This window comes from Erythrolamprus reginae, chromosome 4, assembly GCF_031021105.1.
Source record: "Erythrolamprus reginae isolate rEryReg1 chromosome 4, rEryReg1.hap1, whole genome shotgun sequence".
Taxonomy (NCBI): domain Eukaryota; kingdom Metazoa; phylum Chordata; class Lepidosauria; order Squamata; family Dipsadidae; genus Erythrolamprus; species Erythrolamprus reginae.
This window is the reverse complement of record NC_091953.1, coordinates 79409263-79426912: the sequence shown is the minus strand read 5'-3', so window position 1 is coordinate 79426912 and position 17650 is coordinate 79409263. Positions and strand designations below refer to the sequence as shown.

Genomic DNA, 17650 nt, shown 5'->3' with positions numbered 1-17650 from the left:
GCAACTGTGCCTCTGAAATAGAAATCTGTGGCAGCTGTGCCTGTAAAATAGAAATCTGTGGCAGCTGCATATGTTGAATTTGCGCCCCTTGGCTTCGTTGCGGTATTTGCTGCAAAAATGTTGGTTGAGGTACAAACCTTGCTTTGTCTGCAGTGTAGAATTGTGCTGAAGCTCCTTGATTCATTTGATTATCTAAAAGGAAATCTTTCTGACACAGATTAACATTTTTCTGGTCATATAAATTTTCTGGTGATTTTAATTGCTTAAAACGGTCACTAGATAACGCTGTAGAATCATTTTTCATCATTTGGCTTGAAAAGGAAAACATTGGGTTTTGAAAATAAATATTTGATTTTAATTGCTCAGTTTGGCCACCAGGTGGCGCTGCAGCATTTTCTTTGGATGGTGTGATGTCAATACTTTCAGAACGGGGAATTTGCCCCCCCATCAACTCCATTTTCTTAGCTTCTAATAATTTATACATTTCCCCTTGACAGAACATCATTTTCATAGATCTTAGCTCATTTAACTTTTTTCTTTTTCAGTTATTTGCCTACAGTAAAAATCTATTAAATCCATTTCACTCTTAGTAAGTTCAACTGAGTTTCTGTTTGCATAGAAGTTAGTGAGATAATTTTGTGCACTTTTTATATCTTCCTGTAAATCGGCTGCAAGAGATTTGGAAGCAAGTAAATCAATATTTGACGTTACAGATGATAGGGGCAAAAATTGGCTTTCCTGTGAAGTTAATTCAGAGCCTTTTAAGGACATCTGTTTCTCATCAGGGGTTTTCCTTAGGTCTTGCTCCGAGGCCAGCGGAATGTTTAGCTATGTTGTATTGAGTAATTGCTTCAGCCTGCAGCTTGGAAGTATAGCCAGAATATTGCTGTGCCTGACCAGGAGCACAGAATTGAGAAGTCTGTTGTGACAATTTTACATTTTCAGTAAGAATAGCTAATTTTTCTATATCAATAGGGGAGGCAGACTTACTGCGTATGTCTTCTGAAGCCTCGGTGAGAGATGAAATTCTTTCAGCAGGAATTTCCCCTGCGAGGGGGGCGGCAGCTTGTTCCATTGTTTGTTCTGGCAATGATTCATCATCTCTTTCCTATTGTATTCTCATTAGCTTAGAGATAACATCTTTTACTTGTCGACTTGACATGCCTGATGCCAGAGCATTTGAAAAATAAAACTTTCGTTTCTTAGCAGGCATATCAATCTAAATTAATTAGGACAGGACCAGCCTTCTGCTGCCATGTCATGGATTGTAAAAGTCCGTTTGAACTTTAAGCCGTGGAGGTGGTGGAATTTAGAGCTCCAAGCATGTTATTTAAAACAAGATTTCTTTTATTATGAAAGTAAAAATAAATATTGTCTGGGTAGACAAAAGAACAAACCTTACATCATGGAGTCTTAAGGCAGAGAAGGAAGACAAAAGACAACGGAGTAAAGAGATGGAAAAGACAAGGCAGGATATTACATGAAATATAGGAGGAGATTAATGACAAGGCACACATGTTAACTCTTTAATTACTAAATGTCTCTGAGGCTGGCAATATTCAGCATGACAGTCTTAACCCACCCCACAGAATTGTTAGATCTTCAAGACTAAATTCCAAATCAGGATATTCAAAAAGAAAATGTCCTCACTTATTTACATTATGGCAATTATGATGCAGTTTCTTCATTCTACTGTAATGTTTTTGTCAGTTCATATTTCATGCTCATTAATTTCTAAGTTAATTGATATTGCAATAAATAAGAAATTTTAAAAATGTTTGTGTATATTTCTAGTATTGGCTGTACATTGGAACACATAGATCTAACTGGTCTTCATTTGTGTGTATTACAGGACTGTTGCCAACTATCTAGTATGGAGAATGGTTTATTCAAGAATATTAAACCTCAGTCGACGTTTTCAATATAAGTGGCTAGAATTTTCAAGGGTAAGTATGAGATATTAATATCCATGTTATCTATGTCTGTAAGATCAGTAACAGCATTTGATATCCATATTTCATGAATTCTGTAATTCAATCTAGCCACCTGAACCAAAAGCTTTTGTAGAGGTCAGTGTATATTGAACTTTTAACCTTTCCAATATCACTGAGGTTTGGATCTTGACAACAATTTTTTCAAAAGGAATCTTCAGTTTCTTTAGTTTAAGTTTAAGTTTAATCAGATTTGTATGCCGCCCCTCTCCGCAGACTCGGGGCGGCTCACAGCAATAACAATACAATGTAAAACAAATCTAATATTTAAGTTAATTTAAAAAACACCACAAATTAAAACCAATCATACACACTAGCGTACCATGCATAAATTTTATAAGCCTAGGGGGAGGGAACATGTCAATTCCCCCATGCCGGACGACAGAGGTGGGTTTTAAGGAGCTTACGAAAGGCTAGGAGGGTGGGGGCAACTCTGATATCTGGGGGGAGTTGGTTCCAAAGGGTCGGGGCCGCCACAGAGAAGGCTCTTCCCCTGGGTCCCGCCAAACGACATTGTTTAGTTGACGGGACCCGGAGAAGGCCAACTCTGTGGGACCTAACTGGTCGCTGGGATTCGTGCGGCAGAAGGCGGTCCCGGAGATATTCTGGTCCAGTGCCATGAAGGGCTTTATAGGTCATGACCAACACTTTGAATTGTGACTGGAAACTGATCGGCAACCAATGCAGACTGCGGAGTGTTGGTGTGACATGGGCATATTTAGGAAAGCCCATGATAGCTCTCGCAGCTGCATTCTGCACGATCTGAAGTTTCCAAACACTTTTCAAAGGTAGCCCCATGTAGAGAGCATTACAGTAGTCGAGCCTCGAGGTGATGAGACATTTATATGGTCAATTATATTGATAAAACCACTCTCAATGACTAACAACTAATAGAACACAGAATTTTTTTTAAAAAATCTTACATATCACCAAGTACTGTAATGCTTCCATCACAAAAACACAAAAGTTGGGTTTACCTCCCACTCTGGTTCAATGCTTATGGGGAAAATGTTTCTTAATGGCCTTTAAGAAACGAGGAGGGTAGGGTTGCTCTACACAGCTATAGAAAAGGTTATACCAGAACTTACCATAATATATCAATCTTAACTCAAACAGGTAATCCAGGGAACAGCATCTTTAGTGCCTCAATGGGATAAATGTGTAAATTTCATAGAACGTGCTCTCCCTTATGTGGTTGGCAAAATATTTGTAGAACTACATTTCCAAGAAGATAAGAGAGAAATGGTAAGTTTAATTTGTTTTATTTATTTTTGAAATATTTGTCTGATTGTTTCAACACAGTAAACAATAGTAGAAGAGTTCACAGCAATTATACAAAATCGGGGAATTAATATTATTCTTTTTTTTTTTAGAAAAAAGTTTTATTGAAAATATATACAGTTAAAAAAAGACAGTACATAATCTTTGTAATCTGCTTCATACTTCTTTAAACTAATCTTATATCGTTTGTTTTCTTAAATCAGACAAGCATCTTACAGAGACAGAGATAGAAGCAAAAAACAAATAAGAAAGAGAAAAGAAAAACTTCGAAAAATGTACACACACACACACACACACCGCTGTCTATCTTGACAGCTATTTCTTTTATATATTATTTTAGGACCCTCAGTACCAACAGTACCAATTCAGCTTTATGTAAAGCCTTTTTTTGAGATGTGTGTATATGTATGTATACATACATAAGAATGACAGTCTTGGTATATTCGGGTTTCTTCCCATGTAGGATTTAGAAATTTCTGGCAATGTTTCGACGAGGTCCCACTCGTCATCTTCAAGCTCGTGCTTCTGTCCTTGTTCTAGGGCGAAAACAGCGAGACCTGAGCTGTCTTCCTTCTATAAATACTGGTGGCTGGGTGTGGTTTGATGGCTCAGCAATTGCCTGCTGTGTAGAAACTTCCTGGTGAGTCAGTGGGGTAACACCTGGGGTCGTTGATTTAATTGAGGTATGCTGATTAGTTAATGATTGTGGATTAGGGGTGATATCCTGAGTAGTTGGAGCTTGCAGGCTACTTGGTTGTTTTGCAATGTGTGTTCTGAGTCTGGTTTCAGTTTCTATGGCTGGGATATGTTTGTTAATGAGGGCTGGTTTCCAGATGTCTGGTAGGCGGGAGGTATCATCCCGCTTGATCATATTTTGGGGATGTTTTTCTATCTTGATGGTTTCCATGATTATTCTTTTGCTGTAGTGTTCTGTTTTGGAAATTAATTTAGTACTGTCAAAATTAATTTCACGTCCTGTAGTTTTGAAGTGTTGGAAAAGGGAGGAGGTTTTTTCTTTTTTTCTTATGCATTCTTATGTTCTGCAACACGTGTTAATGGCAAAGGTAGACAAAGCAGACAGACACACGTGAAAAGGCAAGAACACTGTCTTTATCCAAAGCAAAGTAGAAGCAAAACACCCTTTTGGTAGTCAAAGGGCTCACCTTCAAAGTAACAGACTTGAAAGCGGTGAAAAACAATAAACAAACACAAAGCAATTAACAAGTAGCTGTGAAGACGTCAGAGCTACTCTCCTTCAAATGTTTTTAAACTCACACGTTTGGCTATGGTTTAAGTTCAGAGTCATGTATCAAAGCAAAGAGAGTCCTTGGAGAATCCTGAGATGAAAGCCACTTTCACTGTCACCGAACGGATAAACTTCCACACTCTGAAGCCAAAACGCTGCCAATTTAACGGCAGTCCCAATTAGTTGAACTACACCCAACCACAGGTGAAACTCCCTTATCTCCTCAAGTATTTCTGCACCTGCTCTTTCCTAGTCATTGCCCTGCAGCTGCATACGTCAATGAATGCTTCTTCATCTGAGTCCAGTGAAGATTAGATTAGATTAGATTTATTGGATTTATATGCCGCCCCTCTCCGAAAACTCGGGGCGGCTCACAGCAAGACAAAAAACAATATATAATGACAATCCAATACCCACCAATCCAATTTCAGTTTTAAGCTAAAAATTCACAAAAACAACCCCAAGTATTAAAACAAATAAACAAAACACACATACAATCAATCTAATACCAAAACAACATGGGCAAGGGGGAGATGTTTCAGTTCCCCCATGCCTGACGGCAGAGGTGGGTTTTAAGAAGTTTGCGAAAGGCAAGGAGGGTGGGGGCAATCCTAATCTCAGGGGGGAGTTGGTTCCAGAGGGTTGGAGCCGCCACAGAGAAGGCTCTTCCCCTGGGTCCCGCCAGACGACATTGTTTAGTCGACGGGACCCGGAGAAGGCCAACTCTGTGGGACCGAACCGGTCGCTGGGATTCGTGCGGCAGAAGGCGGTCCCGAAGGTATTCTGGTCCAGTGCCATGAAGGGCTTTATAGGTCATAACCAACACTTTGAATTGTGACCGGAAACTGATCGGCAACCAATGCAGGCTGCGGAGTGTTGGAGTGATATGGGCATACTTAGAGAAGCCCATAATTGCTCTCGCAGCTGCATTCTGCACGATCTGAAGTTTCCGAACACTTTTCAAAGGTAGCCCCATGTAGAGAGCGTTACAGTAGTCGAACCTCGAGGTGATTAGGGCATGAGTGACTGTGAGCAATGACTCCCGGTCCAAGTAGGGCCGCAACTGGCGCACCAGGCGAACCTGGGCAAACGCCCCCCTCGCCACAGCTGAAAGATGTTTCTCTAGTGTGAGCTGTGGATCGAGGAGGACGCCCAAGTTGCGGACCCTCTCTGAAGGGGTCAATAATTCCCCCCCCAGGGTAATGGATGGACAGATCGAGTTGTCCTTGGGAGGCAAGACCCACAGCCACTCCGTCTTGTCTGGATTGAGTTTGAGTTTGTTGACACCCATCCAGGCCCCAACAGCCTCCAGGCACCGGCACATCACTTCCACTGCTTCGTTGACTGGGCATGGGGTGGAGATGTACAGCTGGGTATCATCGGCATATTGATGATACCTCACCCCATGTCCTTGGAAGAGGATGAATTGCTCCCTAATTGGCTGTCTGCCATGACCCCCTCTGAGGGTCCCATTTCACAGTCACTCCCTGCTTCCGACGCTTTGCTGTCCGAAGCAGTCGGTAGTAAAACAGGCCTCTGACACTGGGAGGATTCACCCACATCAACCACCACAATCCTTGGGGCAGGAGCTGGCCCAGAGCCAACCACAACATATATATATGTGGGTATAGCTAGCTGATGAGACCAAAATAAGGCCGAAATAGATCTATCCTAGTCTCCCTTAATTTTCAAATTCAGCAAAAAAAAAAATTCAAATTCAGCAAAAGAACTACGGCGCCTAAAACACGATTTGAGTATCGCCCACAGGATCATATGCTGCAACGTCCTACTGGTCAATGACTACTTCAGCTTCAACCGCAACAACACAAGAGCACGCAACAGATTCAAACTTAATACGAACTGCTCCAAACTTGACTGTAAAAAATATGATTTCAACAATTGAGTTATCGAAGCGTGGAACTCATTGCCATACTCAATTGTGTCAACCCCTAACCCCCAACATTTCTCCCTTAGACTCTCCACGATTGACCTCTCAGGTTCCTAAGAGGCCAGTAAGGGGCGTACATAAGTGCACTGCTGTGCCTTCCGTCCCCTGCCCAATTGTCTTTCCTTTCTCTCACTTATCATATATATTTTCTTTCTTTCATATATCTTCTCCTCTAAGTTCACTTTACCCTTATATATATTACTACATGTCTATTTTTCTTCCTATGTATTTGTGTATTGGACAAATGAATAAATAAATAAAATTATATATATATATATTTGTTTTCGTAGATTTTGACGGGTACAGGTATGATGGTCTTGGTATATTTTGGTTTTTTCCCGTGTAGGATTTGGAAATTTCTGGCGACGTTTCGACGAGGTCCCACTCATCATCTTCAGGCTGGTGTTTCTGTCCTTGTTCTAGGGCGAACACAGCGAGACCTGAGCTGCCTTCCTTCTATAAATACTGGTGGCTGGGTGTGGTTTGATGGCTCAGCAATTGCCTGCTGTGTAGAAACTTCCTGGCGAGTCACTGGGGTAACACCTGGGGTCGTTGATGTGACTGAGGTATGCTGATTAGTTAATGGTTGTGGATTAGGCGTGATATCCTGAGTAGTTGGAGCTTGCAGGCTACTTGATTGTTTTGCAATGTGTGTTCTGAGTCTGGTTTCAGTTTCTATGGCTGGGATACATTTGAGGGCTGGTTTCCAGATGTCTGGTAGGCGGGAGGTATCATCCTGCTTGATCATATTTTGGGGATGTTTTTCTATCTCGATGGCTTCCATGATTATTCTTTTGCTGTAGTGTTCTGTTTTGGAAATTAATTTAGTACTGTCAAAATCAATTTCATGTCCTGTAGTTTTGAAGTGTTGTAAAAGGGAGGAGGTTTTTTCTTTTTAGCTTAATGCATTCTTATGTTCTGCAACACGTGCATTTACTCTCCTGTTCGTTTGTCCAATATATGTGGCTGGGCAGATTTTACACGGTATTTGATAAACTCCCTGGTTTTCTAGCTGGATATTGTCTTTTGGGTTTCTTAGGATGTTGGCTATTTTTTAATCTGTACCAAAGGCTGTCTTGATGTTGTGTTTGCGGAGAATTTTACTGATTTTATCTGTGGTGCCTTTGATGTAAGGGAGGAGGGCGATGCCATTGTCCTGTTCTGTGTCTTGGTTCTTGGGGGGTGTCTCTTTTTGGATTAAGTTGTTGATTGCCTCTCTTTGGAATCCATTGGAAATTAATACATTTGTGAGACTGTGTAATTCAGGTTCCAGGTGGTCTTTGTCGGCTAGGTGTTTGGTTCTGGAAATGAGGGTCTTGGCTATGGAATTGATCTGTGCAGGGTGGTGGTGGGATTTTGTGTTCAAGTAGTGGTTGGTGTGTGTCTTCTTCTGGTAGACAGTATGTCCTAGGGAGCCATTGGGTTTTTTGTAGATTAGGACATCCAGGAAGGGAAGTTTGTTGTTGGTTTCTATTTCCATGGTGAATTGTATTTTGGGGTGTAGGCTGTTGAGATGTGTGAGAAAGCTGTCCAGTTTTTCTTTCCCATGTGGCCAAATTACGAAGGTATCATCTACATATCTAAGCCAGAGTTTGGGTTTGTGTTCAGATTTGTCCAAGGCATTGGTTTCAAATTATTCCATGTATAAGTTTGCAATGACTGGTGACAGGGGTAATCCCATGGGGGCTCCTTCTATCTGTTTGTATCTTTGTCCATTGTGGATGTAGTATGTATTCATCAGGCAGTGGTTGGTCAGATCTAAGATGTGCTTCGGGGGGTTGTATTTGTTTTGGATGGCTGTCAGGGCTTCTTTGATAGGCACTTGGGTGAAGAGAGATATGACATCGAAGCTTACGAGAAGGTCACTGGATTGTAGGTTTTGTTCCTTTATGATTTCTATGAAGTGGAATGAGTTTTGTACATGAGACATGATGGATTCTGCATAGAGCTGGAGTTGTTTGGCAAGAAATTTGGCAAGATTCTGTAGGGGTGAGCCTATGGAGCTGACTATGGGTCTGAGTGGTGTTCCTTCTTTGTGTATCTTGGGGAGGCCATGGAGCTTGGGGCATCTGGATGATTTTTCTCTGGGGATGATTCTTTGCTGAATTTCTTCACTGATGGGAGAAGCTTTTATTTTGGATTTGGTGGTTTTTTCCAGGTAGGTGGTAGGATCTGTGCTTAGAGGTTTGTAAGCGGGGTATTGGAGTAGGTTGGATAGCTTGTCTTGGTAGTCAGATGTGTTCATCACCACAGTGGCATTGCCTTTGTCTGCTGGGAGGATGATTATGTTATTGTCTTTTCTCAAGTTGGTGAGTGCTTTTTGTTCATCTTTATGTAAGTTGCTTCTGGGTGGAATGCTGGAGCAGAGGACATTGGTTACTTTGAGTCTGATTTTGTTGGCTTCATCTTGGTTGATTTTGGTTAGGGTGGCTTCAACTCCGCATATGATGTTTTCAGTGGGGATGCGTTTGGGGGCGACTGCAAAGTTGAATCCTTTGGAGAGGACGTTGGTTTCTGCTGTGGTGAGGGTCCTGTCTGATATATTATGTACTGTATGCTTCATGAGTTGCTGTGGAAAGGGTTTGGGCTTCTAGTGTTTTTCCAAATTGTGGAGTTTCTTGGTGTGTATGTCTGTATTGAGGGAGGTTTCTGTTTCAGCTCTCCAGAGGGCTAATTGTTTGGATTTGCCCCAGAGTATTGGGTGGATTCTGTTGCTAAGTTTGAGGTGAAGAGTGAGTAGGTCTTTGTTGGTTTTGTCTAGTAGGAATCTTTTCCTGTGGAGTTCATTTCTGATTAGGGCTAATTCAGTTCTTTTCAAGATCTGTTCAGTGGATGGGGTTTTAGAATGGAATTTTAGTTGGCAGCATTTGGGGATCAAGTTTCTGTCTCAGCAGTTGGGTTTTAAGTAGTTTACGAAAGGCAAGGAGGGTGGGGGCAGTTCTAATCTCTGGAGGGAGCTGATTCCAGAGGGTCGGAGCCGCCACAGAGAAGGCTCTTCCGCCGGGTCCCACCAAATGACATTGTTTAGTTGACGGGACACGGAGGAGACCAATTCTGTGGGACCTAACCAGTCGCTGGGATTCGTGCGGCAGAAGGCGGTCTCATAGATACCCTGGTCCAGTGCCACGAAGGGCTTTATAGGTGATGACCAACACTTTGAATTGTGACCGGAAACTGATCGGCAACCAATGCAGACTGCGGAGTGTTGGAGTAACATGGGCATATTTGGGAAAGCCCATGATTGCTCTCGCAGCTGCATTCTGCATGATCTGAAGTTTCTGAACACTCTTCAAAGGTAGCCCCATGTAGAGAGCATTACAGTAGTTGAGCCTCGAGGTGATGAGGGCATGAGTGACTGTGAGCAGTGACTCCTGGTCCAAATAGGGCCGCAACTGGTGCACCAGATGAACCTGGGCAAACACCCCCCTTGCCACAGCTGAAAGATGCTTTTCTAATGTGAGCTGTGGATCAAGGAGGTCAATAATCCCCCCCCCAAGGGTGATGGACGGACAGATGGAATTGTCCTTGAGAGGCAAAATCCACAGCCACTCTGTCTTATCCGGGTTGAGTTTGAGTCTGTTGACTCCCATCCTGGCCCCAACAGCCTCCAAACACAGGCACTTCACTTCCACTGCTTCGTTGACTGGACATGGGGTGGAGATATAAAGCTGGGTATCATCAGCGTACTGATGATACCTCACCCCATGCCCTTGGATTATCTCACCCAGAGGTTTCATGTAGATATTAAATAGCAGGGGGGAGAGGACCAACCCCTGAGGCACCCCACAAGGGAGAGACCGCCTCTGACCCCCCATTAACACCGACTGCGACCAACCAGAAAGGTAGGAGGAGAACCACTGAAAAACAGTGCTTCCCACTCCCAGCCCCTCCAGCCGGCGCAGAAGGATACCATGGTCGATGGTATCGAAAGCCACTGAGAGGTCAAGGAGCACCAGGCACTGTCCCGGGCCCACCAGAGATCATCCATCAATGTGACCAAGCAGTTTCCATGCTGTAACCAGGCCTGAAACCCGACTGTTGGGGACCTAGATAATCGGCTTCTTCCAAGGACCACTGGAGCTGGAGCGCCCCCACCTTCTCAACAACCTTCCCCATAAAAGGAAGGTTGGAGACTGGACAATAGATATTAAGTACGGCTGGGTCCAGGGAAGGCTTCTTGAGGATGGTGCAATGGAAAGGACCCCTTCCCCAAGAAAGTGTTGACAATCTCCTAGACCCAGGTCCATGTCACCTCTCTGCTGGCCGAAACCAGCCAGGAGGGACACGGATCCAGTAAGCAGGTAGTGGAACTCACAGCTCCAATGGCCTTATCCACTTCATCAGGTGTCACCAGATCAAACTCTTCCCAGACAGGTGGACAAGTTTGGGCTCTAGTCACCTTGACTGACTCGTTGCTTACTGCCCCAGGAAATAGTGTGATGACTGTGTATCTATCTATGTTTATAATCCTAGGCATACTCCATGCCTTGCACATGCCTCTTTGTGGTAAATCCTATGGAAATGATGCATTTTAATATGAATATGGACAATATGTAAACAAATACCCTAGTTTATTTCATTTTTAAAGTTGGGTTTTTTTCCCCTTTCTTTAGCTTATCAATCGTGTTTCAGCTGCTTAGACATTATGAAATTATGGAATCCCTATGTCATCTTAATTGTAGATGCTTATTTGAAAACAAATGATCTATTACGACATTCTCAAATGTTCATTGATGAACACATCCCTGGGTGCAGAGGTGGGCTACTGCCCAGATGGGGGGAAAGCAGTGCGGTAGCGCAAATGGAGCTCCATCCCAGAGCACCCAATTTGCACTGAAAGACATTAAAAGAAAATGCAGGGCGTCCTGCATAAGCCATGCCCTTGGTAGCCCTTCACTGCCTGGGTGTCATCTTGTCTTTCTTCTTTGATCAAAGAGATGATTATGAGCCACAGTGATGCAGTGGCTAGAGTGCAGTACTGCAGTCTTCTGCTGACTGCCGCTTCCTGCAATTTGGCATTTCAAATCTCACCAGGCTCAAGGTTGATTCATCCTTCCATCCTTCCAAGGTGGATAAAATGAGGGCCCAAATTGTTGGGGGCAATATGCTGACTCTGTAAACCTCTTAAAATGGGCTGTAAAGCAGTATATAAGTCTAAGTACTATTGATATTGCTATCTAAATTTAGCAATATATTTGACCCAACAGCCTAAGCTGCTGGCTATGCCATTCAACAATTTTAGTCTGAGGGTATAAGTACATACTTCTTGTTAGCATTATTGCTACAGATGTACATAAAAATCAAAATGTACCCCGGAGCCCAATTGTAGAATCTAGAAAATGAACTGACAGCTCATTAGTGCATTAAGTTAATCCAAACAATGTTCTTTGAGTTAACGTATTCCCTGGGATGCAGTTTACTCTTGATTGTTGAATGCTCAGTCATAGTCTGTCTGGAATCTGTACTGACTTCCACATTGAATCAAAATAAAGTGATATTAAATATATATTAATTAAACATAAAAATAAGATGCTGCAAGTCCCCTAAGTCATTCAGAGAGGGGCATTCTTTTTTTACATAGATCCATATAAAAACACAATTTCAGTCAGCAGTTTCCAAGGTGGTAGCTAAATTGAAACAAAAAAAGAAGTGTTGTAGCACCTTGATAATTCTGTTATAATATTAATGGAAGTTTAATGCAATAATATTAATTTAAATCTGTTTCTTAGGTTTAAGTCAGGGGTGTCAAACTCCCGGCCCATGGGCTGGATGTGTCATGCACTGACCACACCCATACCTGGTTTAGTGAAGGGGGAAAAAGTCCCGATACACCACGTACTGCCACGATGCGAGTTTGACATCCCTAGTTTAGATGTATTTAGAAGTTTCTTCTACCATTTACTCCATTTTTTCTTAAGTATTTTGCCAATATTTGTTTTCACATTTTAGATTAATATTAGGGGGAAATACAACTTGGATGCTTTCAAACTAAATGCAGTTGATAAAAATCTTGCAATTTTTATTAGTCTTAGACAGTTTTTAATATTATATCTGTTTTCTTAGAATTGGAATTATAGGCTGGCAATACAACGCAGGGTAAAAAACAGTGGCGGGATTCAGCCAGTTCGTATCAGTTCACCCAAATGAACTATTAGCTAATTGCTTGTGCAATTTGGAGACCCAGTCTGAGAAAGGAGAGTGTGGGAAACGTGAAGCAAATTGTCACCCAGCGAGTGACACTGGAAAGGTTGTAAGTCGAGGACTTAACAGTTCACCTGAATGATTATGATCGTTCAAGCCACTCCCACCTGATCACATGGACGTCAAGCTACTCCAACCCAGTCACATGACCATTAAGCCACACCAGCAAGATAAGCCACATCCACAGTGTGGCAGTAAAAATTTTGGCTGCCCATTACTGCATACACACATGCTAGCACACACACACACACACACACACCTTTTGACATGCAAACCAAAAAAGGATCACCATCACTGCTCTAAACCAATTCTTATTCTCGAAGAATGTTCAGTTTGTCCATGTTATCGGTTAGAAATGTGTTGAGCAAAATAATGCTAATATGAATGTATAACTAAATGCACAAGTGCCTCCATGCTCACAATTTGCACAGAAACATGTAGATTTCTTCCCCACATGATAATGGATTGAAAATAGCACCCTTTTCAACAAAATAATGTTTCCTTCAGATGGTAGAGCTGACTGAAGGAATTCGGTGGGCCTTTATAGACATGTTGGAAAATGAAAATGACTGGATGGATTTGGATACAAAAAGAAAAGCTGTTGAAAAGGTAAGAATGTCGACATACAGTCTATTCTATCATATATGAGTGCATAGCAAGAAAAAGAACTAAAAATAGGATCGGGTGTTTATTGCAAAGTTCTATGATTTGCATCTTGTATTTAGTTAAATCTTTATAGTCATGATAATTCTTTAATTCTTCATTTTGCATTTAAATAGAACAAGTTAATAATTACATTTAAATAAAGTTTTCCTTGGGAGAGAAACGATTAATTTAAGGCTTCTGACATTATTCAATTCCTGGAATTGATTGGAATTATTGGATTTCTCTTATTGTACATCTGGAATTATTGGATTTTCCTTATAGTACATCTGTGTACACAGTCTTCAACTATTTTAATTGTTTATTATTTGTATACCGTATAAAAATCTGGAAATGGTTTAAAATAAAATATATCTGGGTCATTGTATGTCTGATATATTACAATATTATCAATACAGTCAAGTACAATTTCTACTGAATAGAATTTATTACCATACAATATGTTTGATTATATTAAAGAAGAGTGATTAACACTGTATAGTGTACACGTAGAAGAATCTAATTTGAAATTTCAGTTTAAGCTGAAGTTTGCATTTAATTTTTGTTTTGCATGGTTGGGGACCACTGTGCAATAATGGAAGGGGATAATGCAAAGTAGGAAGGCATATGTGTTCTTTAGGCTGGTTGTTAAGTCTATGTTAAAGCATATTGTGATTTTTCTTTTTCCCTTATAGGAAGTTCTTTTCTCTTAAGGGGAGGTGCCTGTCAACTCTGTACTTAGCGTGATTGGGCCTTTTTTGGAGGCTTCAGTGCTGCCAGAATGGTGCTGAGGGATAGGGACTTGGCAACAAGTCTCTGCTAGTTAGTAACCAACTAAGTGAATTAATTGTCTCCTGCAAATTCCCATCCCCTTTTACTCCTCTTTCATTCTTTATGGGAGCAGCCATTCATCGTCCACCTGTAGCTTTACTTCCAAGTTGACTCTTATTTCTAAGCTGTTCCCTTTGTCGGGCAGCTATGTGCATGCACACACACTCCAGCTGTTTGTGTGTTGGTGACGGGGCGAACGGCGGTAGCGCGGGCAGTGAGGGGGGAGCCGGCATTAGTGGAGCTGGCGAGAGCGTACACAGCAGGGCGAATGGTGGCAGCATGGGCGGTGGTGGGGAGCTGGTGCAAGAGGTGAGTGAGGGTCAAGGGGCTTGCGGTGGGGGAAGGCACCGCTCATGGCAGGGGAGGCCAGGTGGAGGTCTGGGAAAGCGCTGGTTGACATGCACACATGTGCACCCCAGCGGCACCACCGGAGCTAGCCTATGTGGTACATTGCCCCCCACCGGAACCGCATTCCCCACCATTCAGGGTCCAGCACACCCCTGGATATATCCAATAAACTTGTTCTTTGAGGAAACTGCTTACCTGGGAATTCTGCTTCTAATGGGTGTTTTACTCAGAATCCTGACAGATTGCTTGCTTCATGGACTAAGAGAGGACTCAGTTCCCAGACCCATCCAGGATGTATAGAAATTAATATAGGTGTATATTCTTGAAAGAAAATGATACAGTAATGTTTCTTTTTGATAATCAATTTATCATGTTTTAACATCATACCCGCAGATATCTTTAGTGGTGACATCTGATCAATATTTACAGCAATTAGTTTACTTAGAAATCATTTGCCAGGTTCATTCAGTTCATCCACATTCATTATTTTCTAAACTATGTAATTAGACATGCTGCAAAATGAGTAGGTGTTTCTTTAAAGGTTACAATTTATCAGCTGTTTAAGTTACTGTTCTCCTGTTTGCTTAATGCTCTATAATGAAAAGCATGGATGCAATATTAGTTGCTTAGTTGTTTTAAATGTCTACTTTAGAAGACTTGCAAGACTTCTATGACTTACCTAGGACATTTAAAAACTAGATCAGCAGAAATTTCAACATTTGCCCCCATTTGCCCTTTTGAGTTGAATATAAGAGTATCAGGTATCTTAACCTAATAGTAATTATATTGTCATTCATAGATCAAACAACCATAAGATGTGGTTTTTCTTGAAAATAATAAAAACCTGTGAGGTTCTATTGCCCCTTTTGGAAATATTTGAACAAATATTTTCTTTTTTTCTTTACTTTATTTTCACTTTTGTTCTTCATAGCATTTATCTTCTATTGTTTTTCAGTCACTGAGTACAGCTATTGAAATTAAAATGTATTGATATAGTACCCAAAAGATCAGATTATTCTGTGAGTAAGACAAGATAGTAGAATTTTTTAAAAAATTCCAGGTGGTAAGTTATTCATATTAAGATTCATTTAAACCATTTACAATGTCTGTGTATCATGATGTTCAAGGTTTTTGCCATGTGTTACTGCTTTAGTCTGCATAATAAAAAAAATTACCCATGTGGGTAAGGCTAGAAAGCGAAGGAATTTTCAGAAACTGAATGGCAACATTTCTTTTATAACTTGATCTTTTTGAGCACTGCTTCTTAGCTAAAAATGAGAATTAGCAAAGTCCCCCAAAGAAGTAAAAGAACAATGAATGCTGTACTGATAACTATCTCCCTATAGTTATCAGTACAGTAGTCCTTAATGTACAACCACAATTGAGCCCCAAAGTTCTGCTGCTAACTAAGTGAAACCTTTATTAAGTGAGTTTTGCCCCATTTTACGACCTTTCCTTCCACAATTGTTAAGTGAATAGCTTTTAAGTTAATAACATTGCTTTAAGTGAATCTGGCTTCCCCATTGACTTGCTTGTAAGAAGGTTGCAAGGAAGAAGATTCAAGATGGCGATCCGTGCAGATGCTTAATCACATCGCTAGGCAGTGAAAGTTAAAAAAAAGTTAAAATAACTCAAGTATAGATATAGCAAAATCAGCAAAACCAGCAAACCAGATTCAACTTAACAATAAGGAGCGACGAGACACAACAAACAGCTCAAAGCAGCAAACGGAGGTAGGTTCCAGAGTGAGGGAGGGAGAGAAAACAGAGCACATTACCAGAAAGAGAGAGAGAATAAAAACCACGCTGTCATTTACTAAAGTGTGAGAGAGGCGAAACCTAAAAATACCTAACAGAGGGAGTACATTACCAGAGAGAGAGAGAGAGGCAACCTATGTAACCCTGCCATTATCCAGCTGAGGAAACCCAATTAGTTCTGCTGCTCCCCAGCTGATTTAAATTACTTCCCTGCTAAAGAAGCCTCCCAGCTGATCTCCATACTGTTTCAACTGCAATTGCAACTAAAGTACCTCCAGCCTGCCAAAGCATCACCAAATAAGACAAACAAGGCACAGCCGATTCCCCACAGGCCTGCAATTTAAATTGGGTGAAAGGTGAACCTCCAAGAGCCGTATTCCCTAGCCAGCCCTGCACAACTGACTCCAATAAGCCCAACAAAGTTACCTGGGAGCTTGCAAAGAAGTGCAGAGGAGTCTCCAGCTCTGTGATCAGTGAAGAGCCATCAGCCTCCTGCAGCTCATTTCAACAGCATTAGGAGCCAACTGACTCTGCAAATGCCTGAGCCTTCCCAAACCTGATTTAGGATTAGGTGCCTCCATTACCATGTGGTCCATCAATTTAACAAAGACCAAGACACTTCCTGTGGTCTTGGAAGTGAAAGCTTCTATCAATTTGAAAAGTTACTTAATCTGGCAGCAATGCTCCAGCTCCCCCTAGTGGTTGGGAAGGATCCTAGCAATCACATTTTCAGATATATCTATACCCTGCTACCAGCCAAGCTATCAACTGTGGCTGTGAAGGAAGAGGGGGGTTTACTGTACACTTGAAAGCCATTGTTCTTGCCTGTTTCAACTATTTGTCTCTCTCTTAAAGTTACAAACTGCTTAAGTGAAGTTATTAAGTATACCTCTACAACTCTAATTGCCTCTCCCTCAACACACTATAAAGTCATAAATAGGCCCACTGACCAGGAAGCCAGAAACTCAGGCAGGGTAACTGAAAGACTTTCCTGAAGCACTAACCCCCCCCCCCACATCCTGGGAGACAGACGCTGGTACAGAACAGCTCAAATCAAAGCAGAAATGCCAATCAAAAAGAATATACAACAACAAGAACAAAAAGAACAACAAGCAACAATTGATAATCACAGCTATCAATGCTTTAAATGCAATGACATTATCAATGATCATGATGGTTTCATAAAATGCCAGACTTGCAATCATTCTGCTCACAAAAGCTGCCTCAATATTTCTAAACATATTGCCACCTTTCTAAAAGCAAACTCTTCATTTCTTTATATGTGCTCATCCTGCACCCCCAAGCTAAATATGCCTAGCAGTTTGTCTGATGAGATTAACACTTTAAAAGAAGCCATCAAAACCCAACAAGCATTTATAGAAAGTATTGAACCAAGACTTCTCAA

The 17650-nt window shown here is 41.5% G+C and overlaps 1 protein-coding gene across 2 annotated transcripts in view; it reads left to right on the top strand.

Moving 5' to 3' along the window:
- PHEX (phosphate regulating endopeptidase X-linked) overlaps positions 1-17650 on the top strand; it is a 236351-nt gene that overhangs the window by 130961 nt on the left and 87740 nt on the right. For both annotated transcript variants that reach the window (XM_070750614.1, XM_070750615.1), the window contains 3 exons: positions 1853-1946; positions 3108-3236; positions 13175-13276. In XM_070750614.1, coding sequence (XP_070606715.1) covers positions 1853-1946; positions 3108-3236; positions 13175-13276 — 325 coding nt within the window. The remainder of the gene's footprint in view (positions 1-1852; positions 1947-3107; positions 3237-13174; positions 13277-17650) is intronic.